Genomic DNA, 27,648 nt, shown 5'->3' with positions numbered 1-27,648 from the left:
GTGGATGTGACATTGTGCAGTGTACTGGCAAGTGAGTAATGAAGTCTTGCAGTGACTTGTGATCATGTCACCTGAACTGGAATCCATCTTTAACCTGGTGCTTTTCCAGTGAGGGGGGGTTGGAAACCCAGAGGGACAAAGGGTTCCTGCCTTATGCAGAAGATATATAAAGGGGTGGAAGAGAACAGAGGAGGGGAGGAGCCATCATGAAGAATCCCCTAGCTACCACCTGAGCTGCAACAAGAGCTGTACCAGGGGAAAGAACTGTGCCCAGGCCTGGAAGGTGTCCAGTCTGAGAAAAAGCTTACTGAAGCATCTCTGAGGGTGAGATTATCTGTATTCAGTTTGATTAGACATAGATTTGCGCATTTTATTTTATTTTGCTTGGTGACTTACTTTGTTCTGTCTGTTACTACTTGGAACCACTTAAATCCTACTGTCTGTATTTAATAACATCACTTTTTATTTAATAATTTACTCAGAGTATGTATTAATACCCGGGGGAGCAAACAACTGTGCATATCTCTCTATCAGTGTTATAGAGGGCTAACAATTTATGAGTTTGCCCTGCATAAGCTTTATGCAGGGTAAAACGGATTTATTTGGGTTTAGACCCCATTGGGAGTTGGGCATCTGAGTGCTAAAGACATGCACACTACTGTGAGCTGTTTTCAGGTAAACTTGCAGCTTTGGGACAAGTGATTCAGACCCTGTGTCTGTGTTAGAGCAGACTGGAGTGCCTGGCTCAGCAAGACAGGGTGCTGGAGTCCTGAGCTGGCAGGGAAAACAGGAGCAGGGGTAGTCTTTGCACATCCGGTGGCAGCTCCCAAGGGGGTTTTTGTGATCCAACCCGTCACAGTGGAATCTGAGTCATTCACCCCATCAAAGAGAAACAATTCACTCGAATGCACTTATATTACTTTATTCTACTGTGGGTAAAATTACAGGACAGAGGGTGAGTGTGGGGTGGGGTCACTAGACCGATACGCAGTGTTGGGGCTCTAGAGAAACAGAGACTCTCCAGGGTCAGTGTTCCATGGCAGTGTCCTAGGGATGGCGCTGTGTTCATGCCACAGAGGCCAGGGCCACCTGGTTGTTGGCCCTGTCGAAGACAACGTAGTACTGGCGGATGAAGACATCTCCAAGGATCCAGAGCTCTCCAGAGGAGGTGGGGACATCGATGCTTTCAAAGCCAGAGCTACAAGAGCCAGAGTCCTGCACCAGGAAAAATAGGACATAATTATTGGGCAGGAACTTCAATAATCCCTTGAGTTATCATCCTGTAGAGCTTGCACATACCTGTGCCTGTGCCTGTACCATCTTCTGCTGTGCTCTCAAAGCTCCCAAGCTAAGGAGCATTAGGCTGGGTCAGGGCTTTGATGGGAGATCTCTATGGGCCATAGGGAGTGGCACTGGTGAGTTGGTCCCCAATGTTTGGAGCTATTTAGATACCTAACCCCTATTGACCTACCTTTGTGGATCTGGGCCTCAGAACAGCCTCAGTGCCTCAGGGGTGAGGGTCTGAGGCTAAGGAGTGCAAACTTTCAAATGGGAAGAAAAGCAAGGTTCTTACCACTTCTGTTCATGACACATCCCTTGGGGAGACAAAGCATGCTCTCCCCAGGCTCCTGGCTGGATTCCAAAGGGAGCGATTACTTTCTGCCACCAGAAATCCTGCTGTGATTATAAGTGGATTTGGACTTCCCCACTACCTGCTATCAGCTGGTGTTGTGTGCTGTTAAACAGCTTACCTGTTCCTCCCCAGATGGGAGCAAACTTTTATCATGGGGGAGGAAAACTCCTTCCTGATGCCCAGGTACCCATGCCCTGGAGCGCAAGGCAGTGATCTCTCTTGATCTAACCTCCCAGCTTGGGTAGCTGCTCATTTAATTCTCTCCCAGCCCAGTAAGGCCCCTGCCCTGGTGATCTCCTACGGTGGCCAGCTCTACAGGCTGCTTTACTTCTCTTGCGGTATGTGACTTTCACTGTGAGCCTTCCTTGATTTTGACCGTCCCTCCCCTTGGATCCCTTTGGGGGAAGAGCTCTCTGCCTCCCCACTCTCATACTGGGGACAGAGTCTGAGCTGCGTCTCAGTGATGCTCCTGCAGGTTCATGCCGGCTGTGCAGGGGGCAGTTGCCAGCATGCTCAGTGCAATGGCCTCAGGCACAAGCCCTCGTTAAGCGGCCCCAAGGCGGCTTTCTGAGGAGAACACTCACATCAATGATGTAGGCACTGGCGGGCACAGGGAACTCGATGCCGTTGATGTTGAAGACGATGTTGGGCAGGCTGCTCATGGCACTGCAGCTGATCTGCAGGGAGGAAGTTAACACATGGAGGAAAGGTTAGGCATGTCTTGGCCACTAGGCCCTCCAATGAGAGAGATGGAGCATCACATCCATGTGTAGCAGATAGCTCTAAAAGTGTCCGTCTCTGATCCCTGCCCTTACCGTGCCATCGCTGGCGCCAATGTAGGACTCGATGTTGGAGATGCCAGTAGAAGGCCCAGCCAGCAGAGAAGTGCCAGTGTCAATTATAGCCTGGCAGCCACTAGAGCAAGCGATGGTCTCTCCATTCATGGTGATGCTGGAAGAGAGAGAGTCAGGGGGGACGTCCCTAGAAACACTCCCAATCTCATTTCCACTCAGCCCACGAGGCAGCAGTGAGAGGCCTGCAGGGTGGAGCTGCCCCACCGCCCCCTTGCTACGACTGCCAAGAAATTTCCCCTGATGTTTCAGCCTCAACCTTTCTTGGCTATTGCCCGTCGCACCTCATCCTACAACCTTCTGCGAGTGTGACCGATCTAGCCTGGGGGTCACAAACAGATGTCAAGGGGTCGTGACCACCAAGCCCTTTCCTTTATTGCTAAGCAGAACTGGCCAGATGAAGGTTACTGGTATGGACGAGGTGGAGAACGACTGATCTAACCTCCTCGCTGGTGAGCCCCTTTCCTATAGGTCCAAGGAAGGCATGATTCTGACTCCCGTGTCTCTCATCTTGTCTAGACTCTGTAATTTAAGCTTCCCCTACATCTCCTTTTGCCTGTCTCCTCAAGGTGGCACAATGAACGGGAGGCCAAGGGGTGGGTGATACCTGTCCATAGTGATTTCCCAGTAAGTCTCAGCAGAGAGAGGGATCCAGTTGAGGCTCCCAGAGTAGTAAGATGAGTCGATGCCACCAAACATCACGAAGCTTCCACTCTGCTCATCACTGGAGAAGGGAGAAAGGAGAGTCAAGGAAGATCCATGAATGATCGGCTAACAAGACAATAGGAAACGCGCCGTCTGTTAGAAAAGGACCACAGCTGGGGAGTGCTGGGGTAGAGTCAGAGCTGGGCACATCAGCATCTAGTAGCAGAGTAAGGACAAGATGGTTGGATGAGAGCGGTGTCTCACCCCCTACTTTAATATCACTTTCCCCTGTCTCTTGCTAGATCTCAAAAGCTAATCATGATTGGACTTGCCCTAAAACTGGATAGGAAACCTTCAAGGAAAGGCCCAGGTGTTTGAGGCAGTGGTGTCAGTCACTCAGTAGGTGCTGCTCTTTCCTCTGAGTCAGTACCAAGTAGATAGTTCTGTCTGGTGCTAGAAGATGCTAAGTGAGGGAACCATGTGGGTGACACGTTTGGGGGAACTTTTCCCCCAGGAGTCAATGTAATACAGATGACCTACTTCGGCACTGGGCAGTGCTTGATGTGGCCCTGGGCAGTGCTTGATATGGCCCTGATGCTTTAATGTAATCATTAGAAATAGTAGTGTTCATTTCTGATCCCAAAAACTTACATCACCAGCACAGAATGTGTGATGTTGCACTCCATATGATTTTATGAAAATATGCTAATGAGTGTGAATATAATGGAACTGGAATATGCTTCATGCAAAAGGTCTCTTGTAAGGTATCATTACAAAGCTTATAATCTACTGAGTATGTTCATCCTATTTGTATAAATGTATCATTCTTGTATCTGAAACTAGAAATATTAAATATAACTCTGAAGTCCCATTGTAGTTATGCAAAGTGTGGGCCATTAATGGTGGTTTGGAATCTTGATGGCTCCCATCAACTAGGACAATTGGTTGTAAATGGCTCTGTTTACTTGCAAGCCTTCCTGTCAGTCAGGCCAGGAAAAATGAAGGCTTGGAATCTCACAGGACATGTGAGCTGATACTGCAATCCATCTTAAACCTGGGGCTTTTCCATTTAGAAGGAGGCATAGGGACCGAGAGAGACAAAAGATTCCTGCCTTGTATCAAAGCTATAAAAGGGGGTGGAACAGAACAAAGGAGGCTTCCAGTCATGAGAAACGCCTAGTTTCCACCTAAGATGCCTGTTGGAACTAACAAAGACTGTACCAGCGAAAGGACTGGGCCCAGACTAGGAAGGAGTCTAATCTGTGAAAGAAGCTTATTGGAACATCTCTGAGGGTGAGCTTTTACCTGTAATCAGTTTCTTAATGTATTAGGCTTAGACTTGCATGCTTTTGCTTTATTTTGTTTGGTGACTTACTTTGTTCTGTCTGTTATTACTTGGAACCATTGGAAGTATTAAATCCTACTTTTTATACTTAATAAAATCACTCTTGTTTATTAGTAAACCCAGAGTAAGTGATCAATACCTGGGGCAGCAAACAGCTGTGCATATCTGTCTATCAGTGTTATTAGAGAGCGGACAATGTATGAGTTTACCCTGTATAAGCATTGTACAGAGTAATACGAATTTATTTGGGGTTTGGATCCCATTGGGAACTGAGTGTCGGATGCTGGAGATAGGTGACCTGCTGAGCAGTTTTTGGTTAAAGTCTGCAACTTCAGGAGCGTTGACCAGACCTGGGTCTGTGTTGCAGCAGGCTAGCGTGTCTGGCTCAACAAGTCAGGGTTCTGGAGTCCCAAGCTGGCAGGGAAAAGGGGCTCAGAGGTAACTTCAGCACCTCAGGTGACAGTCCCAAGGGGGTCTCTGTGACCAAACCCATCACAGCTGCTTTTGGGGAATTCTGATGCAAACGTTGCAGGGATCACTCAGTGTGAGAGGCGCTATAGGAACAGTAATCTCACTGCAGCAGATGGGCTGTTTCCAGCCCTGACTTACGAGCTCAGGTAGACAGAGAAGAGGTCCTGGGACACCAAACCCTCATTCATCATGTTGTCGAAGACGGGGGTAGCTCCAGAAGAGGCGATGCTTGGGAAGGCCAGACCCAGGATCCCATCAAATTCGGAGTACTCAAAGGCTGTGCCGGGCTCAGTTTCACTCAGGCCAAAAATCTGTTTGGTGTCCACAATGCCTCCAACCTTGGGGGAGAGATGGGGACAATCAGACACATGCTACGTCCGAGGAGAAGCTGTTAAGTCCTACCAGAGGGAAATTCATAGGTGGGGAGTTCTCAGAGGCTGAACTCTGTTCTCCCCCCATATAGGAGTAGCCTATGAATGACGATTACGTGTGTAGGCGCTAAATGGGTCTGACTTTGATTTCATTCTTTGTAAAATCGTTCAACTGAAGTGGGCAGAGTTACCAGCATGAGATCAGAATGAGGCCTCAGCATTGAGAATAATTTGAATGGGTATTATATGTATTAACAATCCTATAAAAACCCTTTGATCACCTAGGATTTAGCAGTTGTTCCTATTCTGGATGCCACACTCACTCCACACTTCATGCCAACAGCAGAGGGAAAACTGAGATCCTCCTGCTCTAAAAGCCTCCCTGCCATACAAAGGAGAAACTCCTATAGTCACTGACTCTATAGGACCTATGGCACACAGCAGAGCAACTCTATTCCATACAGTAGAGAGCAGAGGTGCTGTACACCCTACCCTCTTCAATATGAGTCAACCTATGAGATGCACTCTGTAAGTGGGTAAAACAGAATCTAAATTAACATGATACAAAAATTCAGATGATCTCTGTCTTGCTCTGTGTTTCCCACCTCTTTCTCTGGTTTTATCTGCTCTCTTCTCTACCCTTTCTCTATCCCCCTCCCACGTGGAATTCCTCTTTAGATTCCTAGATGCGTCTTGTCCTCATAACTCCTAATCTTGATCCTTTCTTGTGATTTACCTGGACGGTGTCGTAGGCCAGGAATCCGGTCATGCTGCCACTGCCATACTGGATGGAGAGACTCTCATTAGTGGCCTCATAGGTGGAGGAGTCTGATGGGTTGAATTTGTTGTGGTTTGCTGCAAGTACAGAAGAGTCAGATGGTCACAGACTGACACTTGTAACTCTCCCCATGTGTTGTATAGAGAGCCTGGATGCCTAAACAGGCTATGAATTCCTTAGTGGGGACAGGGTGCCTAAGAGTCAAGCATTGCAGTGCTCAGCATTGCCCCACCTAAGTGCCTTTGTGGATCTAGCTTCTTGTCTTACTAGGGCCTGTTTCCCCTCTAACACCATGTAGTACATGGAGGAACAATGGAGGGAGATCTACTGCTCTCTGGCTTCTGAGGTGGATAAAAATAGACGATTAAAAAAAATCCTATTTAAAAAATTAACCTTGATATTAGGATAACATAGGCCTAAACTTACTAAAATTCACTAAAATCATTTAAATTACATACAAAGGTTACTATTAAGCAGCGCATGTTTTCTGCCTTTAAAGAAAGTCAACGGAACTGGTGGAATTTCAATGCTCTCATAATTTGGAAACAGAATTTCTTCAGGTGCTAAATAAGCTTTTGACAGCAGTAGCCTCTTCTGCAAGTGCAGAGCGAATACTTTCTTTATATCTGTTTATTAACTAGTTCAGTTCACGGATTAGTTCATTCCAACTTAAGAAGTTAATTGGAAATTGAAAAGCGGGAATGCCTGTTTTCCTCTTTCTCTGAGTAAAAACTAGGTGCGAGAGGATGAGATCTACAAGTTCTAAAATCTTGAAGGACACGCTGATCAGAAACAATCAGTTCAATTCACTAATTACAGATAACACTTCCTTTTTTTCATAAATCTGTTATTTTTAAATGCAAAACATGTTTTGATAAATTTTTCTTTCTTATGTATCCAGCCCATTCAAAGGAGTTTTAACTAATTTTTTTAAAACGCTGGATTTTGCATTTTAAAGTGAATTCCAATTTCCATCCAAATTGAGTTTGACACAAATCAAAAAGTAATTACATAGTAAATAAGAAATGCATCCCTCACCATTCTCTAACATAATTAAACAACGTACAAATTATTTATCTGAATAATTGTATATTAAGCTATATAATTGCGTAAACAAATGAGTATTGACATTGTGTATCTAGGGTTGCCAAGCCTCCTGTTTCTCCGGGAATCTCCCGGAATCAGGCCCTATCTCCCGGAGGCTACTGAAGTCAATCTGGGAGATTTTAGTCTGCTAAAAGTCTGGTGGTGCAGCAAGGCTAAGGCAGGCTCCCTGCCTGCCCTGGCCCTATGGTGCTCCCAGAAGCAGCCAGCACGAACCTGCAGCCCCTGGTGGGAGGGCGAGGGGGTCTCTGTGCGCTCCCCCCACCTTCAGCGCCAACTCCGCTGCTCCCATTGGCCGGGAAGTCCAGCCAATGGGAGCTGTGGGGTTGGTGCCTGCAGGCAAGGGCAGAGCACGGAACCGCCCCACCCGCCTTGGGGCCATGCTGGCCATTTCCAGGAGTGGCATGGGACCAGGGCAGGCAGGGAGCCTGCCTTAGCCCTGCTGCACCACCGACCGGGAGCCACCCGAGGTAAGTGCCTCCCGGACAAAGCCTGCACCCTACACCCCAAACCTCTGCCCCAGCCCTGAGCCCCCTCCAACCTCCAAACTCCCTCCCAGAGCCCACACACCACACCCCCTCCTCCACTCTGACCCCCAGCCCTGAGCCCCCTCCCTCACCCAAACTCCCTCCCAAAGCCTGTATCCTGTACCCCAACCCCCTACCCTAGCCCAGAGCCCCCTCCTGCACCCAAACTCATTCCCAGAGTTCACACCCCTCCCCCCTACTGCACTCCAATCCCCTGCCCCAGGCTCAGCCCAGTGCCCCCTCCCACACTCCGAACCCCTTGGCCCCAGCCCAGAGCCTGCACCCCAACCCCCTGGCCCAGCTGGTGAAAGTGAGTGAGGGTTGTGGAGAGTGAGCGGCAGAGGGAGGGGGGATGGAGTGAGTTGGGTGGGGTCTCGAAGAAGGGACGGGACTGGGGAGGGGCCTTTGGGAAGGGGCAGGGGCGGAGCAAGGGTGTTTGGGTTTGTGTGATTAGACAGTTGGCAACCCTAAGTGTATCCCCTGATTAGCTAAATAAAGTACCAAATATAATGTAAAGGATATATTTAGTTGCAAATCAACATGTTTATAGTGGTAACAAACCAGTGAGAATCAACTTCCTTTAGAAAAATAACTAAAAAGTACAAATGCAAAGTAAGATTAAAATCAATTATTTCAATTAAGGTTCCTCCTTACTAATGTAAATCTCTATGATTTCAATCAACCCGCCCAGCAGGAATGCCAAGACAAGAGGCGTTACAGGTGACTTACTGCAGGCTGTGCTGGAGCAGTACACGGAGGGCACCCACAGGTTGGAGGAGCCGGTGTCGAAGAGGACGGAGAACTCCTGGGCTGGGGTGCCGATGGAGATGGTTCCATAATACTCCATCTGCCAAAGCAGGATAAAGAACGATGTAAAGAGAGGGATCCATTGCCATCCAAGGGCTAGATCTGTAGCTGGTGTAAACCTTTATAGCTACACAAGCTGATTTACACCAGCTGAGGGTCTGGACTATGGTGCCCTCGCTACAGGCTCAGCCTGACCTGATGTTCCTCTGCCATCACTTTGCCAAGCATGGCTCCTAGCACCTACTGGCATCTGAGGCACAGAGTCTTTAACCCTAGTCCCCATAAATATCAGGGTGTGAGAGGGGACGGTGAGTAGGGGGGAGCCAGCAGACCCTGGGAATGCTGTTCCCAGTGCTCTTCTTAATCCCATCCAATCAGGGCTGGGTGGCCCAGCACAGGTTCTTAGTAGCAGCAAAATGGGAGCTTGGTTGGAAGCACATGGGTAAGGAAGTGCGGTTGGGGCACTTTTGGGAGGAGGGAGAGATCAGCTCTTGGCAGAGAAGTGGGAAGCTTTGATGAGGAAAGGGAGGCTACAAGGCCTGCTCTCCTGCCATACTCACGTCCATGTAGTTTGTTAGGGGCTCACTGGCAAACTCATTGGACAGGTTGGGGAAATACTTGGAGGCTATGTTGTAAGGGTGATTCCTCAGGAAATCCTTCAGCAAGCCATGTTCCTTAAGGTTCTGCCTCAGGGATTTCCCCTTCTTCAGGGAGACCCTAATCAACAAGGGTAGAGAGAGAGACCGATCAATAGGAAATAAACAATAGACAAGCCTTGTGTTCAGAGCCTAAAGTGTAATCCAGCTTTTACATTGCACTGAGACCCCTTAGTACACCTAGGATTATGAAAGGAGTGCAAAAGAGCTGGGTGCCCAGTGCACTGAAAGTCAATGAGAGTTGGGCACATAATTCCTGTAGGACTCTTGGAAAATCCCAGCCTATATGTACTAGAAGAGAGATGGCTCAACGTTCTGGGAGCTGTACTAATACATAGAAAGAGACAGTTCCTGCCCTGCAGAGGTTACTATTGAAATAGACAAGATAGACAAAGGAAGTATGATCCGTCACCTTGACTCCATCAACTATGCTGTTCTGCTTGAAATCACGTTCTCCCTTAACTTCCATGTCTCTCCTCTCATGGTTCTCCTCCTACATCTGTAATCACTCTTTGATGCCTTCAGTGGATCCACCCTTCAACTTTCTGTGGGGATCCTTCATCCCTGTCTGTTATCCTTCTACCCCTTATCTCTGTGCAATCTTATCCACAAACATAAATTCCACTACTGTATCTATACCGATAACTCACAAATCTACTGCCCTCCACTAGACCTGTCTCCTCATGTCCAAACTGAAATCTTGGCCTTGTAGGCCAGGCTTGATGGGAGTAATTGAACATGGGGGAGGCCTCATTTTTTGGGAGACAGGATTAGGGAGGTTAATAGATCAGCAGGCTAAACACAGAATGTCTGTGCTAACTGGGACAGGTAAGTGGGTGGTAAGCCAAGAGACAGAATGGCTGAACTAGCCAATATAAGGCAGGGAACGTCAAGGGAATCATTTACAAAGGACAGAGTAACAATGGACAAGATAAGCTGGGAACATAAAGATGAGTAAATCCCACATGGCGTGGATAGAGTATGCTGTAAAGGGATTGGTTCCTACAAAGTAACCAAGCCAATCCCAAAATGTGTGATACAACATATAGTAAATGCAATGAATGTGATGTAAAGTATGTAAAGGAAGCAGGGTTATTTGTGTAACTTTGGATCTGTGATGCACCCTGCATCCACCCCCTGCAGTTGAGTCTGATCAGCCCAGCGTAGCTTTACTGTATGCCAACTAAAGACACCTGAGTGAGGAAATCCGGAGTCAAACTGAGTGCTTGGGAAGTCAAGTAGGAAGGGGTCTCGGAAGAAATTCCAACAGGCCTGTGTCTCTGACATTTCCCCACGGATGTCTCACTGTCAGCTCCACCTCAAAATGACTAAAACAGAGCTCCTAATCTTCCTCCTTCCATCAAGCCCTCCCCCACTATTTCTTTCCTTGATCATTGTCGGCAACCACACCATCCTGCCTCTCACGCAGGCCATATCCTGGTGTCATCTTCAACATGGACTTTCCTCTAGCTCCTCACGTCCGGGCTATGTCTAAATCTTGCCAAATCTTCTTGCATAAGCTCTCAGAGACACAGCCTTTCCTTCACACAGCTATAGCTCTTGTCCTAGCTCTCCTCATTTCATGTCTTAGTTGCTGCAACATTCTTCTCCCTGGCCTTGACAAATGCCATCTTGCCCTACTCATGTGCATTCAGAATGCTGCTGCAAAGATAATTTTCCTAGTGTGTCACTTTGACCATGTGTGATGGCGTGTCCTCCCAAAACTCCCCCTAAAGGGGTTAAGGTAGGCCAGAGGGGCCAATTAACTTATTAGGCAGCAAGATGGGGAAATTAAAGCTGAGAGAATAGCCCTGATTAGAAGAAGCTCACCTGTACTGGAACAGGCAGGGCTTCCATAAAGCCCGGGAGCAGACAGCAGAAGGGGGCTGCAGGGAAATAGGCTGCAGTCACTCCCTAGGAGAAGGGAGGCATGTTTTGAGACTACAGAGGCAGGTAGCCTCCCTGGGAGGAGGAAGCTGGGAGGCTGGCCAACCCAGGGAGGGGAGGAAGCCAGATTGGTAGGAAAGCCTTAGGGAAAGTGGCAGCAAAGATCTTGGCTGCTGATTAGAGGGTCCCTGAACTGGAACCCAGAGTAGAGGACAGGTCTGGGTTCCCCTAACAGCCACTGGGGTAGTGGCACCAGCTGTGCAGGGAATGGGAAGACTGTCTGAGCCTAAGAAGGGACTGTGATACCCCAGAAGGGGAAGCCACATGGTGATCTGGACAGAGGGCCAAGTCACGAAGAGGCAGCAGCAGTAGTTCCTGGAGTGACAGAAGGTCTGCAGATCAAGAGGAAGCAACAAAGAGATGGAGTGCAACAGCAGAAAGGGGTGTTGGCCCCACAGAACTAATCCCCAGAGAGGCCAGGAAGAGTTACTATCCAGCAGTGAGTAGAGCATCCCGTGACACCATTAAAGTCCTCTCTTTGCATCTCTCTATCTCATCAGACATAAGCTGCTTGTCTTTACTTTCAAGGCCCTTCACACTCAATCAATCCCACCCTACCTCTCATCCCTCATTTGCTATCAAGCTATTGATACTCACCTCCCATTGACCCAGGATGCCAGCCTCCACTGCCCACTTGGAAAATTTCCAGTCAAGAACCTTCATGCTTCCTCCCTGCCACCTGCCCCCTACAGTTAGGAGGTCCTCCCCATAAACATCTGCAGAGCTACCTCACTGTCCTCCTTCAAATCCCTCCTCTGTCATGATGCCTATAAAAAAACTCAACACTAATAAAAGTTTGGCTGCTGGTGTGCAGAGACCGCTGTCCCTCATGTACTTGTACTCCCCCATTGGTCTGTCTGTATCCATCTGTTGTCTCTTATCTCATACTAAGGTTGTTTTCTACTTAGGGAAGGGACAGTGTTCCAGTGCCTAGCACAATGGAGTTCTGGTCCATGACTTGTGGGTCCTAGATACTGTGATAATACAAATTTAAAAATTTTATTAAGATGATGTTAAAAAAAAGTGAACAGAGTTTGAGCATAGAAGTTATCAGGGAATAACATACAGATTATCGAGGGTGCAAAGTTTGGTTTAAGATCACATAGCATAAGGAATACATACATAATCTGCAATATCCCCGATTGGGGGTAAAAGGTTGATGGGTCAACGTACAGGCATTGAGATATGAGGGTATGAAGTTCATAGAGTGGCTATGTTCGGGTGTGGAGTATAATGAGTGGATATGATGATGAGGATTGATTGACCCTCATTTGGTGAGATTTAATGTTCAGGGAGTTTATGGTTCCAGTTCATATGATCCAAAATAAACACTAATATTATCACAGAGAACTGATCCCCAGAGAGAGACTCCATCACTTCCCCATGGTCACAGAGGGAGTCTGTATTAGAGCCAGGAATTAACCCAGATCTCTCAAGCGCCACTCCAGTGCCTTAACCACAAAACCTTCCTTCCTCATTTCTCTGCTACAACACAAAGCTAAGGGGTAGTTCCCAGTTGCTGCCTATACATGAATGGAAAGTAGAGAAGAGAGTGAGAGAGGTGCAGACACTCCCCTTGATAATCACACATTGCTATGTAGAAAGCCAAATTCAGCAGCCCAAAGTGGTGTGTTCCCCCAATACTCACTTTGTCACCCGGCACTGAGAGAGCGCCACCAAACTCAGGAGCAGAAGCCACTTCATGATGTTTTCTGACACACAACCAATGGTGATGAGTGGTGAATGTAGAGAAACGCCTGGGTGCTGCTTCTTATAAAACACAGCCCAGAGCTTTTCTTATCGCATTAAGAGCCCTGATAAGAAATGTAAACCTTCCCGATAAGATCTTCCAAAATGTCCTTAAATGAAATTTTGGAGAACACTCAAAGTCCATAGATTTCCACCTTCACTTGGCTGTGACCTGAAAATGGGGCATCGTCTAGAGGGAAGGTGTGAGAGTTCAGGGTCGTCTAAGCTTTGAAAAGCAATGCCTGGGGGTAGCTTTAAAGAATGGGACAGGAGGCACAGAAGAATTGCAATGGGATACTGAGACATTCTCTACTTGGTTCTTCATTCCAGTCTGGCCCCATGTTGTGAGAGAGGGTACCTCAATGGGACTGGAGCCTTCCACACCTTGAGCACCAGTTACAGTACAGCCATGTAATGAGTAACGGGTTTCTTTATAGGAATTGGGATATGGAGCTTTACGCCTCTAGGTAGTTTGGTCTGAATCTGAGCCCAGGTCAGCACAGAGAGTTAAAGTCTGTGGACTGGGAAATAGGATGTAGGGCCTGCTCACAGTCTGAGCAACTGTCTGACTTGGGAATTCGATATGGAGCCTTTCACCTCTAGGGTGCTGGTTCTCGCTCACCCAGTTCAATAGCAAAAGTTTTTGTTGCCTGACAGTGCTTGGGTGAAACATGTTGGTGGTCTCCATCCATCTCCTAGAGGGACAGTTGAGGGTAGGGAAGGATGGGGTGTGATTACTTATTTGGGAGTGAATGGATAGCGCAATGGTGGATGAGTGTGACATGACTACCTTCAATGTGTCTGATGGCAAATTGTAAATTGTGCTTTGGAATAACAAGGCTAAGGTATTGGTGGGCTATGGTGGCCATTGTTGAAGGGCAATAAGGAAGCAGATGTCACGGAGGGTAAGGTCACCATGCCTTAGACCTTACGGGGAGAGAAAAGGAGGAGATCCTGGATGGCCCCCAACCTGGAGTCTGATTCCCTGGCCCTGGAAGAGATGATAGGTTCAAGTCCAAATGGCCTGAATGGGTGGGGTGGCCTGACTTCTTAGCCCTGACAATGCAGCCATCCTGTTCCTGGCAGGAGAATATCCACAGGAGTTGGTTCTATGCCATATGCCAGGAGCAGCTGCTCTATCTGAAATAACAATAAAAATCCCATCAGATTAGACAACAATGTTTACTTTCCATTTAGCACTGCCAGGCTCCTGATAAGCAAACACATCATGAGCCACATTCCCCCACCTGCTAATCAGGGCCTAATAATCATAAACCCACCGTGAACCCATATGGTGGAAATCCTGGCTTGAAATAAAGATCCTTTTAAGAAGCATCACAACCAAGGTGACTGGCCATCTGACAAGTTCAGGAACAGAAGAGGGAGCTGTTTGCTTCTCATTGTGCCTCAGTCCAATCTGGCCACAAGCTGGGGAATCAATTGGGTTTAGCATACAGAGCCTTCCACTTCTAGGCCTCTAGGTCTAGTCTGAGCCCAAGTCAAGTGATGGATGTTTGGTGTCCCTATGTCTGATGAGTGGGGAGAGGGGGTGGGTCTCAGTCTCAGACCCTGGTGGGACAGGTGCCCACATAGCCAGACAAATTAATCATAAGGGGCACTAATTGGGCCTCTTTATCTCAGTAAATAAGCCAGAGATCAAATAGGTCATAGAAACCAATCCCCCTTCATTTCCCCCACCTTTCAAGGTAACCCTTCCTATAAGGGCTGAAGCAGATTGAGGAACCTGGGGATACTGGAGTTTTGTGTCCGGGACCTTTCCCCAGTGCTGAATTCCCTGTGAGAGTTCTATCCCTGATGCCCCTTCCCTTCAGCTCCCTGTCTGGGTGATGCTGTGTGTACCATATCGCCTCCCGCTGGTGGCCCTGTTAATGCTGACAGTCTAGAAATCATGGCGATTCTATTCCAGTGATTCAATGCCCTGATCAAAATATTTGATGAATATGCATGAGCTCTCCTACAGAAACAGCAGAAAATGTCTCGATTACAAAAATTTAAACCTGACAAAGCTTCAGCGTGGAACAAGTTTTAGGAACACAAGAATTGCCATGCTCCTGGCTGGCTCTGGTTTGGTGCCAGGTAGCTCTGAGAGCTTCTAGAGCCTCTGTTTGTTCCTTCTCCTGGTCTGGGTGGAGGGCTGTGTGGTCTTCAGGAAACACTCTGGCCCTCTTCACTCAGTCACCTGCCTCTGCTTCACAGGGCGTAGGCTTCTGCAGCGCTCTCCCCCTGCCCCCCCGCTCCCCAGATTTCCTGTGTCTGGGAAACTGAATGCTCTGAAAGGTTCAATTCCCAATATCCAGCCACAACGTAATAACAACAACATTTAACAAAACAACATTTATGTAGCTCAGTCCTCCAAACACTTATAACCATCCTACTAACGAACCTTGCTAATAATGTTCAGTTAATCTCTCAGATGCCCTGTGCTGCTTTCCCTGTCAGATCAGCACTATTGTTGTCAGAAAGCAGGGAGTCCATTTTGTTCCAGAGATGACATGTTTTGGAGCTTGGTTGTCTTGACCTGTTACCTAACTGAGACTGTCTTGGGTCAAACATCTGACCCAGCGACCCTCCTCCCTCTCTTCTGAAAGTTGGAGAGGTGTCACCTATCCCTCATCAGTATGAGTCCATCTGGGGTGACAGCCTCATACAACTGCAGGGCAGTCTTAAGTTACATGACTAGATAATAGTCCCACAGTGAGTGCAGGGGACTGGACTAGATGACCTTCCAGTCCTGTGATTGTTCGATTCTATGACACCACCACTGTTGGTAACCATTGATTTCCATTAGAGATGTGGGGTGCATCATGTTCTCCACATGGTGGAAGCCCCCAGGATCCCAAATCAGCTGACTTTTTCTGTTTAGCTTTCTCTTTCGCTTTTTATTCTTCCTCAAATCCCCAGTTCCTGGGACAGCAGCATCTATCATCACAGGGGTTCTAGTTCTCATTATTCTGTTAAACAACATGTCTGCAGGTGACACATCACATTTCATTGGTACCATCCTGTAACTGAACTGTGCTAAGCATGGGACAGTGTGACTCCAAAGCCCTTTTCAGTAGCCGCTTTATTATTTTAACACCATTTTCCACCAACACAAGCCATTTGCTCTTTTTGCTGAAATCTGACTTTGCAGCCTTTCTGCCACAGGTCTCTTATTGAGGTGTTTTGGATTCTCTACCATGCCCACAGTGTCAGAATGTTACCCTTCTGCTATTTGGAGTGGGCAGCAAGAAGGACCGGGTTCAATATCTAGGGGTTCCTTTTCAACAATAGAACACAGAACCGGCTCGAGCCCCCACGCAGTAACCTGAGAAAATAACACGCCACCCCCTGAACACCTCTAAGAGGCAATACTTCCCCTCCCGCAAGCACAGAGTCTGAGTGTAGAGAGATTTTTTAATAAAAGTAACATAGCATTAATTTGGGAAAACAGCACAAGCAGGATTCATAAACATAAAAGCATGAACAAAACACCCACCCTGGAATACGCTGGGCAGTGTCTTTTGATTCAGGTTCTTCAATCCAACACCAAGGTTCCTGTAATGGGCCCCCCTTCATACCGCACTCACAGTTGTTGTCCTTGGTCAGTGAACACCCAGCATTCATAGGTGCATCTGAGTGAATTCACCGCCCATTGTGGTGGGGGGGAGTAAAAGCCACCTTCCTTGCTATGGTGCCTGGGCACTTGCTCCGCGCACCGGCCACCCTCACCGGCTGCCCTCGCCAGCCTCCTGCTCGCCGCTCTGCCGTCCACCTCCCCAAACTTACAAGTTCAGCTCTTCATCCTCAAATCTGTCACAAATGATTGCAGGCTGCAAGGAATTCTGCAATGGGAATAACACAATTGGTTATATCAGACAATTTTCTGTAGAAGAGACTAAATTATAGAAAGCACAGGGAGCTGCAGGTCAGGACTGAGGGACATCAGAAGAACTGTGTATGTGTCAGGCCTGAGGGCTGGAACAGCAGGCTGGCCTGTAGCTCAGGAGTGAGGTGCTTTGGCAGTGCTCTGTATGTGTTTCATACCCCAGGGCTATAATAACCAGGTCAAGATTGAGAGGCATTGGCAGAGCTGCATGGAGCCCCAAGACAGGAAGAGCAGTGGGTGCTATCGGGCAGGATTAATCCCTACTGCTTCAGGGTGCTACAAGGTGCCTGCATTGTCTCTCTGGTGTCAGACGTCAAAGCAAACCTACCTTCTCTAAATCTGAGATCTATTTTGCCTTGTTGTTGAAAAATCTGGAGTGGGGAATGGAAAATACCTGCCCATTTGCGAGACTAAAACCAGATGCCAGGACCTCACTGTGGGGCATCAGGGGACATCGGATAAGCTGATTTTCAGGTCCAGTTCCGCTCAGATAAACTTGTATGAACTGATAAGATTTCATACACAATGTGGCAAAGTTAGGCCTGCCCAGTTCCAGGCCCCTTTGTTAGGGTTGTCACTGGCCTAAGGCGACTTCACTCCCAGTCACATGGAAACCTCATCCTTCCCCTGGTGTTTGCTTGTCCCCACAGGGTTAGGAGTGGATAGTGCTAAATGGAAAGTTAAATGCTATTTTTTAATCTCATGAGATTCTCATTCTGATGTCAGGCAGAGCAGCTGCTCCTGGCATGTGGGCACATGGCCTGGTGCCCAAGTCCGTGGATGGCCTCCTGCCAGGAATAGGAAGGCTGCAGTGTCAGGGCTAAGCAGCGAGGCCTCCCCACACATCCTAGCCATGGAGATTTGAACCCATGATCTGCTCCCGGTGCAGGTAATCACTTGCCAGTTTGGGGGCCATCCAGGATCTCCTTTTCTCTCCCCCTAAATCCTATGTCATGGTGAACTTACCCTCTACCCAAGGAGGGCTGGACATCTCTTCCCTCTTCTCCTCCACTGGTGGCCTCCATAGCCCACCAATGCCTTAGTCCTGTCAGTTCCAACCACAACTTACCATTTGCCCTAGACCTATTGAGGTCATGTCACATTCATCTACCCACACCCAAACCAAATCTTTACACCTAATCCTTCCCTACCCTGACATATGCCACTAGGGAATAGTGGAAAATACCAGCATATTTCACCTACATATTTCACCCAAGAGCTGTCAGGTGACACAGCCTTTCACTACAGAACTGGGGGAGATAGAACCAGCACCCTAGAAGTAACTGGCTCATAAGCCCAGTCCCCTGAGTCAGCCAGTCGCTCAGATTCATGCTGCACATCCTATTTCCAGTCCACTAATTTCAGCTCCCTGTGCTGACCTGGGCTCAGAATCATACCAATGAGCTAGAGGTGTAACGCTCCAAATCCCAGTTCCCATAGAGACACCAGTTCCCCTCTACATGGCTGTATTGCAACTGGGGCCCAAGGTGTGGAAAGCTCCATTCCCATGGTGGTACCCTCTCTCCCAACACGGGGCCATATAGGAACCAATGACCGAGAGGTAAATGTCTCCGTATCCCATTCCAATTCTTCTGTGCTGCCTGTATTGTTCTTTAAAACAACCCAGAGGCATTTCTTTTTAAACGTAGCCAGGAAATATCCCCTAACTCTCACCTGTTCCTTGTAAAGGATGCCCCCTTTGTCAGGTCACAGCCGAGTGAAGGTGGAACTCTATGAACTTGGAGTGTTCTCCAATCTGCTTGTAGATGTTGACATTTCTACAGCTGCTTGTAGATGTTGACATTTCGGAGCTGTGCCTGCACAGCCTCTTCTCCCCACAAGCCCAGGAGAGCCAATATCTCCTGTCTACTCCAGGAGCATGTAGCCGGCATGGTCAGCTTGGCAGTTGCGGTTGTGGAAGCAGAGAAAGAACTGACAGGAAGGGGATGCAATGCATGACAGTTCGTTAGCAAGAGTCAGGCTAACTGTAACCCCAATAATGCGAGATTTGTAGAAGTGAGGAATGTGTGAGGCTTTCACTGTTACCAGAGGTTCAGAAAATCTCTGAAATACAAGGGCAAATTCACATGCTTCAATATATATATCAAGTTGAAGAGTAAGCCTTTCATACAGCTTATAGAGTGTCCACCTTATGTACTAAGTATGATGTATTGTGTTTTATGACTAAAACTGTACAACAACCCCATCATATTATTGCTGTGGGAATATTATTGTTTGTGTTGGTGTTAGTTAGTGTAGGAGTATGTTATTGTTGTTGTAAAGGATGTAATAATAGTAATACCTTTCATGTCCATGCTCATCATGCATTGTCATTACTTCCAATCAAAACCCCTAAGGTTGAAGCATCTGAAGTAGAATCTGAATTCCAAGACTTAATGCAAATAGAGATTTGAAAATGTTTGTTGTACTAGTAGTACAAAAGCGGGGGTTGTGGAAGCAGAGAAAGAACTGACAGGAAGGGGATGCAATGTATGACAGTTCGTTAGCAAGAGTCAGGCTAACTGTAACCCCAATAATGCGAGATTTGTAGAGGCGAGGAATGTGTGAGGCGAGTGGGAAAGAACTGTGTGAGAAGTTGTTGCGACCTTGTGTAGATAATGTGTAGATAATATGGAATGTAGACTAAGAGTCTACATTAGTGAGCAAAACAAGATATCAGAATGACCTATGTATAAACAAAATGCAGCTGTTGCTCATTATTGTCTGTAACAAAAGGTATAAATGCTTGCTGTAATTGTTTACCTGTTGAGAGACCTGTTTAGCTCTCTCCCTCTACGCAATTGCTTGAGAAAATAAAGTATCTGACTTGCTGTACCCAAACAAAAAGTGAGAACTCTGTTATTCTCCGACACGGTCAACAATAGAGAGCTACTAGGTGTACACATGAAGCCGGACAATCAGGAAAAGGAATTTCAAAAATTCACAGGGCTTTAAATGTGGCAGGGGGACCTTCTGTTCTATGTGACTCCTAGGCAGTGGAGTTCACAATGGTGACCAGAGCGGTCAGTGGTGGGGCATTGCGGGATAGCTGCTGAAGGACACTTAGGGTCAGTAATGCAGTATCTACAGTCACATTGTGCCAACCTAAGTATACCGACTGTGGTGCTATGCTGCTCGGGGAGGTGGTGTTATTATGTCGCATAACAGGGCACTTACTTCAGTGTGAGACAAATTAACATGTACAACTAGGTCAACGTCAGCTGCCGTGCTTCAACTTAACTTTGTGCTCTAGGCCAGGCCTCCAACAGTAAAAGCAACTATTTTGGAAAAATGTGTCACTCTCACTTAAAGGAAAAGGACTCAGGATTTATCTACGCTGGGAAGTTCCTTTGCGTTAAGGGAGGGTGTGAATTTAAAGCAGAATAGCTATTCCTCAGTGGATGCTCTGGAATAAGAGTGCCTTATTCTGAATTAGCTGTTCATTTGAGGACAGTATAAATTGGCTCCATCCCTTCTCTTAGATTTTCTAATCCCTAAGTGACCTTTATGTATCCTTGTTAACATATTTTTCTATAATAAGTTAGGCCTCTACACTACACAGTTTTATCAACAAAACAATGGAGGTGTACACACTAGAATGTTCCTTCTGCTGACAAAAATCTCCTGCTTTGTCAACACAATAAACCACCTTGATGAGAGGCATAGAGCTTTTTGCAGCAAAGTCATGTTGACAAAATGTCAGCGTGGACACCGGTTATGCTTATGTCACTATAAATGGTCTCCAGGAGGTGTCCCACAATACCCATCCTGACCACTCTAGTCTGCAGTTCAAACTTCGCTGCCCTGCAACCAGGTACATAGGCATCTGACATCTCATCTTCCCAGCTGATCATGGTGGCTCCACACAGCAAATGCTCTCCCACTTGGCACACTCTGGAACTGTTAGATCTACTGAGTATATGGGGAGACCAGGCTGTGCAGTTCCAGCTCCACTCCAGCCATAGGAACTTCGATTCCTATGGGCAGATTTCTCATGGCTTGTTGGAAAAGGACCGTGAACGGGACATGCAGCAGTTCTGTGTGAAGATAAGGAGCGGAGGCAGGCTTACCAGAAGGCAACGGAGGCTACCATTGCTCTCGTGTTGCACCAAAGACCTGCCGCTTCTTTAAGGAGCTGGACACCCTCCTTGATGGTGACCCCACATTCACCACCAAGAGCCCCATGGATCTTCAGCAGTGCTGGAGGTGGTGGACAGTGGACCTAACCTCATGTACGAAGTTGTGGATGAGGTGGTTGAGCTGGAGGATGAGGTAGAGCACATGGCAGGGTGGTCCAGTGGTGCGGTGAGTCAGTAACTCTTTTCCACTCGGGAGGGGTCTAACCAGTCCCAGCAGTCAATCTCTGGCATTCATGAAGTATGATGCTGCTTGATTATACAGATAAGGAAGCAACCAAGGCAGAATAAGGAGGACCTAGTCAGGAGGGCTTTAAACTAGGTTCACCTGGGAAGGAGACCAAAGCCCTGAGGAAAGTGGGAGAGTGGGATACCAGGAGGAAGCACGAGCAGGAGAGCACAAGAGGGGAGGACTCCTGCCCCATACTGAGAAAGCAAGACAATCAGCAAGTTATCTATAAACTGTTCAGAAAGGACAGGCGGGGCAGAAAAGATTGGGGAGTTGCATTGTATGTAAGAGAGCAGTATGACTGCTCAGAGCTCCAGTATGAAACTGCAGAAAAACCTGAGAGTCTCTGGATTAAGTTTAGAAGTGTGAGCAACAAGGATGATGTGGTGGGAGTCTGCTATAGACCACCACACCAGGGGGATGAGGTGGACGAGGCTTTCTTCCAGCAACTAACAGAAGTTACTAGATCACAGGCCCTGGTTCTCATGGGGAACTTCAATCACCATGATATCAGCTGGGAGAGCAATACAGCAGTGCACAGACAATCTAGGAAGCTTTTGGAAAGTGTAGGGGACAATTTCCTGGCTTAAGTGCTGGAGGAACCAACTAGGGGCAGAGTTCTTCTTGACCTGCTGCTTACAAACAAGGAAGAATTAGTAGGGGAGGCAAAAGTGGATGGGAACCTGGGAGGCAGTGACCATGAGATGGTGGAGTTCAGGATCCTGACACAAGGAAGAAAGGAGAGCAGCAGAATACGGACCCTGGACTTCAGAAAAGCAGACTTTGACTCCCTCAGGGAACTGATGGGCAGGATCCCCTGGGAGAATAACATGAGGGGGAAAGGAGTCCAGGAGAACTGGCTGTATTTTAAAGTATCCTTATTGAGGTTGCAGGAACAAACCATCCCAATGGGTAGAAAGAATAGTAAATATGGCAGGTGACCAGCTTGTCTTAACAGTGAAATCCTTGCTGTTCTTAAACACAAAAAAGAAGCTTACAAGAAGTGGAAGTTTGGACAAATGACCAGGGAGGAGTATAAAAATATTGCTCGGGCATGCCGGAGTGAAATCAGGAAGGTCAAATCACACTTGGAGTTGCAGCTAGCAAGGGATGTTGGTAACAAGAAGGGTTACTTCAGGTATGTTAGCGACAAGAAGGTCAAGGAAAATGTGGGTCCCTTACTGAATGTGGGAGGCAACCTAGTGACAGAGGATGTGGAAAAAGCTAATGTACTCAATGCTTTTTTTGCCTCTGTCTTCACGAACAAGGTCAGCTCCCAGACTGCTGCACTGGGCAGCACAGTATGGGGAGGAGGTGACCAGCCCTCTGTGGAGAAAGAAGTGGTTGAGGACTATTTAGAAAAGCTGGATGAGCACAAGTCCATGGGGACGGATGCGCTGCATCCGAGGGTGCTAAAGGAGTTGGCGGATGTGATTGCAGAGCCATTGGCCATTATCTTTGAAAACTCCTGGCAATCGGGGGAGGTCCTGGATGACTGATAAAAGGCTAATGTAGTGCCCATCTTTAAAAAAGGGAAGGAGGAGGATCCAGGGAACTACAGGCCAGTCAGCCTCACCTCAGTCCCTGGAAAAATCATGGAGTAGGTCCTCAAGGAATCAATTTTGAAGCACTTAGAGGAGAGGAAAGTGATCAGGAACAGTCAGCATGGATTCACCAAGGGCAAGTCATGCCTGACTAACCTAATTGGCGTCTATGACAAGATAACTGGCTCTGTGGATGAGGGAAAAGCAGTGGACGTGTTATTTCTGGACTTTAGCAAAGCTTTTGATACAGTCTCCCACAGTATTCTTGCCAGCAAGTTAAAGAAGTATGGGCTGGATGAATCGACTATAAGGTGGATAGAAAGCTGGCTAGATCACCAGGCTCAACAGGTAGTGATCAATGGCTCCATGTCTAGTTGGCAACTGGTATCAAGCGGAGTGCCCCAGGGTTGGTCCTGAGGCTGGTTTTGTTCAATATCTTCATTAACAATCTGGAGGATGGCATGGATTGCACTCTCAGCAAGTTTGCAGATGACACTAAACTGTGAGGAGTGGTAGATACGCTGGAAGGTAGGAATAAGATACAGAGGGACCTAGATAAATTAGAGGATTGGGCCAAAAGAAATCTGATGAGATTCAACAAGGACAAGTGTAGAGTCCTGCACTTAGGAAGGAAGAATCCCATGCACTGCTGCAGAATAGGGACTGAGCGGCTAGGCAGCAGTTCTGCAGAAAAGGACCTAGCAGTTACAGTGGACGAGAAGCTGGATATGAGTCAACAGTGTGCCCTTGTTGCCAAGAAGGCTAATGGCATTTTGGGCTGTATAAGTAGGAGCATTGCCAGTAGATCGAGGGAGGTGATCAGTCCCCTCTATTCAGCATTGGTGAGGCCTCATCTGGAGTACTGTGTCCAGTTTTGGGCCCCACACTACAAAAAGGATGTGGAAAAATTGGAAAGAGTCCAGCGGAGGGCAACAAAAATGATTAGGGGGCTAGGACACATGACTTATGAAGAGAGGCTGAGGGAACTGGGATTATTTATTCTGTGGAAGAGAAGAATGAGGGGGGGGGATTTGATAGCTGCTTTCAACTACCTGAAAGGGGGTCCAAAGAGGATGGATCTAGACTGTTCTCAGTGGTGGATGACAGAACAAGGAGTAATGGTCTCAAGTTGCAGTGGGGGAGGTTTCGGTTGGATATTAGAAAAAACTTTTTCACTAGGAGGGTGGTGAAGCACTGGAATGGTGTAGCCCATAGGATTATTTTGCTAGCTATTATATACTACTAATCCAGCCAGCAGTATCAATTCATATGTTTCTTTTTCTGAAATTAATCCATTTTATTCTTATATTTTATCAGTATTAATTCCTTGGAATTTAGGATGTGTTGAGGCATGTTGTCAAGGCTCCTTCCCCACTCTGAACTTTAAGGTACAGATGTGGGGGCCTGCAAGAAAACTTCTAAGCTTAACTACCAGCTTAGATCTGGTCCGCTGCCACCACTCCCAATGTGCTAATTCCCTTCCCTGGGTAGCCTTGAGAGACTCTTCACCAATTCCCTGGTGAATACAGATCCAAACCCCTTGGATCTTAAAACAAGGAGAAATTAACCATCCCCCCTCCTTTCTCTCACCAACTCCTGGTGGATCAAGATCCAACCCCCTTGGATCTAAAAACAAGGAAAAATCAATCAGGTTCTTAAAAAGAAGGCTTTTAATTAAAGAAAAAGGTAAAAATCATCTCTGTAAAATCAGGATGGAAAATAACTTTACAGGGTAATCAAACTTAAAGAGCCCAGAGGACCCGCCTCTAGCCTTAGGTTCAAAGTTACAGCAAACAGAGGTAAACACCCTAGCAAAAGGTACATTTACAAGTTGAGAAAACAAAGATAAAACTAACACGCCTTGCCTGGCTGTACTTACAAGTTTGAAATATGAGAGACTTGTTCAGAAAGATTTGGAGAGCATGAATTGATGTCTGGTCCCTCTTAGTCCCAAGAGCGAACTCCCCCCAAAACAAAGAGCACAAACAAAAGCCTTCCCCCCACCAAGATTTGAAAGCATCTTGTCCCCTTATTGGTCCTTTGGGTCAGGTGTCAGCCAGGCTACCTGAGCTTCTTAACCCTTTACAGGTAAAAGGATTTTGGAGTCTCTGGCCAGGAGGGATTTTATAGTATTGTACACAGGAGGGCTGTTACCCTTCCCTTTATAGTTATGACACATGTGTTTCCTAATAATAAGTTTTGCTGAAATGCAAGAAGCCTACCAGCCTGTCAGGTCTGGTAAGATCTGCTATATAGCAAAAAGTATAATCAGTTATGAATACATCAGCATAAAAGATGGCAACCTTTGGCACAGATAAGAATGGTCCCTGAACTTTGGGGAACCAAAGGGAGGAACTATCCACATCATATCATAGGTTTTTCCCGCATCTACAACCGGTTGGTAACCGCAGGGTACACCACAACTTGGAGGTCACCAAGAGAGCCTAGGTTGGTAGTTTTGGAGTGAGATAATCCTTATTAATGTATTTAGAAAGTAAATGTCATAATCCACTAACCTATAGGAGAAGGGTACCCATAAATTTCTTAGGGTATGGAAATAAGATTTGAGTATAGTAGGTTGGGCCTGAATTACATATGTCAGGATCCTATAAAATACCTTGTAAGAGAGCTCTTCTAGGCTCTTCTAAGTTCTAGGCTCTTCTAACTCCTGAAGCTTCAGTTTCTTGGAGTGCTTTTTCCAGTTCTCCTATACTCTAGAGACTATCTTTTCATCTATCTATCTATTCTATCTTCTATCACGCTATCAGCTCAGCTTGTGCAGTATAGTATAACTACTCAAAATTCCTAACCATTGGGGAAGCCAGCACCATTGCGTAATCGGGCATGCCAGGAGTGAGGCTGGTCCTTCACCCCCTATTACTGATATGCTAGGTTAAGGTACTCATAATAGAAATGTTACCACCAGGAGTTTGGGAATTCTTTTCCTGTTTTGCAGTTATAAGTTTCATTGCATTTCTTATTTTTATGTTAATTTCAATAAAGGTTTTATCAATTTGGTATTGTCCTCAGTGTACGTGTTCTTGCCAAGCACCCCGAGAGTCCTCTCCCGATATAGAACTCTCTGAGTTCTTGAACTCTGTAGTCTGAATTGATAAGAACCTATAAATTTTCTGGTCAGATGCGATCAGTGGCGAGCCATAACAACTAACCCATCACATTCAGGTCAACAACAGGTCACCTAGGGAGGTGGTGGAATCTCCTTCCTTAGAGGTTTTTAAGGTCAGGCTTGACAAAGCCCTGGCTGGGATGATTTAGTTGGGGATTGGTCCTGCTTTGAGCAGGGGGTTGGACTAGATGACCTCCTGAGGTCCCTTCCAACCCTGAGATGCTATGATTCTATGGCATGATTGGAGAGGTGCTCCAATCTTCAGAGGCCAAAAAAAAAAAAAAAAAAAGAATGAAGGGAGTGGAGAGAGAGCCTCAAGGAAAAATTTAAAATAGAAAGGCAGGACAGAAAGGAGAGTGAGGAGTGAATTGTAAAGGGCCAGGAGCGGATGATAAAAGTGATGGAGGAGCAAACAGAGATGTTGAAGTCCCTAATCGCACTCCAAGCTGAACACATGCTTGCCCGCCCCATTCCCCACAGCTGATACAGAACTGCTTTCCATGCACTCCCCAAACTCCTCCCACACATTCCTTGCAACTTCCCAGAGTGTCTCGATACCCCAGTCACTCCACCCCTTCAGACAGCTTCCAAAATGATAGCTGGATTTACACACAGCTATGAGAGCCTACACTGCCCTGCACTCTTATCTCCCTTCCCACCAAGCCTTTTGTGTGTGTTGTTAATAGGTATTTAATAAAAACCAAAAACTCTCTGAAAGATAACCAATCTTTATTTGTCTCCTACACTTGGTGGTTGCGGGTGGTAGTAACACATAGTGGTGGTTTGATCATTTGCTGACTACAAATCCTGGTCAGGAATCAATCACAATTTTCATGCAAGGTGGCAAGCTAACAAAGCGTGGCAGAGTGCTGTATAAAAATACACATTTCTGGTGCTTATTATCAAAATGTTACCCCAAAGCCTCCCTGATTCAAATGGCCCCCATTGTGTCCCTCAAATAGCCCTGGTATCTGGCTGCTCAAATTCAGCAGCCAGCCGATCCACCTATGAGCTCCACCCCAGGGTAAATTTTTCATCCAAGCCTCACAAATATTATGGAGCATGCAGCAGGCTTCTATGATCATTGGAATGTTTTCCTCATTTAGGTCTAACCTGCCGAAAGGCCGTGCCAGCGCACTTTTAATCTGCCAAAAGCACATTCAATGGTCATTCTGCACCTACTCAGCCTATTGTTGAAGCACTCCTTGCTGCTGTCCACATTTCCCATGTAAGTCTTCATGAGCCCAGGGAGTAAGGGTTATGCTGGGTCTTTTAATATCACCCACTGGAATCTTCTGGTCTGGAAAGAAAGTCCCTGATTGAAGCTTTCTGTACAGGCCTGTGTTCCTGAAGATGCATGTCATCCACCTTCCCAGATCACCCTGCACCGATGTCAGTGAAATACCCACAGTGATCCACAAATGCCTGCAATACCATAGAGAAGTACCCCTTTTATTGATGTACGCCATCGCAAGATGGTCCTGGGCCAAAATTGGAGTATGCGTGTCATCTATTGCCCCTCCGCAGTTAGGGAATCCCATTGCCGCAAAGCCATTCACTATTTCCAAGAGTCACAGTCCTTCGTAGCAGGATGCAATTAATGGCCCTGCACACTTGCATTAACACAGCCTCAACTGTAGGGTTACCATATTTCAACAATCAAAAAAGAGGACGGGAGGAGCCCCGCCCTAGCCCCGCCCCTGTCCTGTCCTAGCCTGCCCCTGCCCCTTCCACGCCCTCCCACTTCCTGCCCCCTCAGAACCCCCAACCCTCCCCCCCACTCCTTGTCCCCTGACTGCCCCCCAGGACTCCACCCCCTCCCTAAGCCTCCCTGCCTCT

At 47.0% G+C, this 27,648-nt stretch overlaps 2 protein-coding genes across 2 annotated transcripts in view; one reads left to right on the top strand and one right to left on the bottom strand.

Annotated features, from left to right (window-relative positions):
- Positions 1–935: 935 nt before the first annotated feature.
- Positions 936–14,018, bottom strand: LOC117876652 (pepsin A-like). The gene is made up of 9 exons (XM_034768916.1): positions 12,784–14,018; positions 9,093–9,249; positions 8,455–8,572; positions 6,053–6,171; positions 5,084–5,283; positions 3,092–3,208; positions 2,449–2,584; positions 2,218–2,310; positions 936–1,215 (listed from the first exon to the last, which is right to left on the bottom strand). The coding sequence occupies exons 1-9, from the start codon at positions 12,837–12,839 to the stop codon at positions 1,066–1,068; spliced, it is 1,146 nt and encodes a 381-aa protein (XP_034624807.1). The 5' UTR covers positions 12,840–14,018; the 3' UTR covers positions 936–1,065.
- Positions 14,019–21,003: 6,985 nt separating this feature from the next.
- The window catches only part of LOC117876550 (pepsin A-like), a 72,695-nt gene continuing 66,050 nt past the window's right edge, over positions 21,004–27,648 (top strand). Inside the window, exon 1 of the mRNA XM_034768809.1 lies at positions 21,004–21,073. Coding sequence (XP_034624700.1) covers positions 21,004–21,073 — 70 coding nt within the window. The remainder of the gene's footprint in view (positions 21,074–27,648) is intronic.

The sequence above is a fragment of the Trachemys scripta genome, chromosome 4 (genome assembly GCF_013100865.1).
Source record: "Trachemys scripta elegans isolate TJP31775 chromosome 4, CAS_Tse_1.0, whole genome shotgun sequence".
NCBI lineage: Eukaryota > Metazoa > Chordata > Testudines > Emydidae > Trachemys > Trachemys scripta.
This window is presented reverse-complemented; position numbering and strand designations above follow the sequence as displayed.

Coding starts and splice junctions, on each gene's coding strand:
- LOC117876652 (XM_034768916.1), bottom strand. CDS start 12,839: ATGAAGTGGCTTCTGCTCCTGAGTTTGGTGGCGCTCTCTCAGTGCCGG. Junction 8,573..9,092: donor CCCTAACAAACTACATGGAC/GTGAGTATGGCA, acceptor CTGCTTTGGCAG/ATGGAGTATTATGGAACCAT. Junction 2,585..3,091: donor TGGGAAATCACTATGGACAG/GTATCACCCACC, acceptor TCTCTCTTCCAG/CATCACCATGAATGGAGAGA.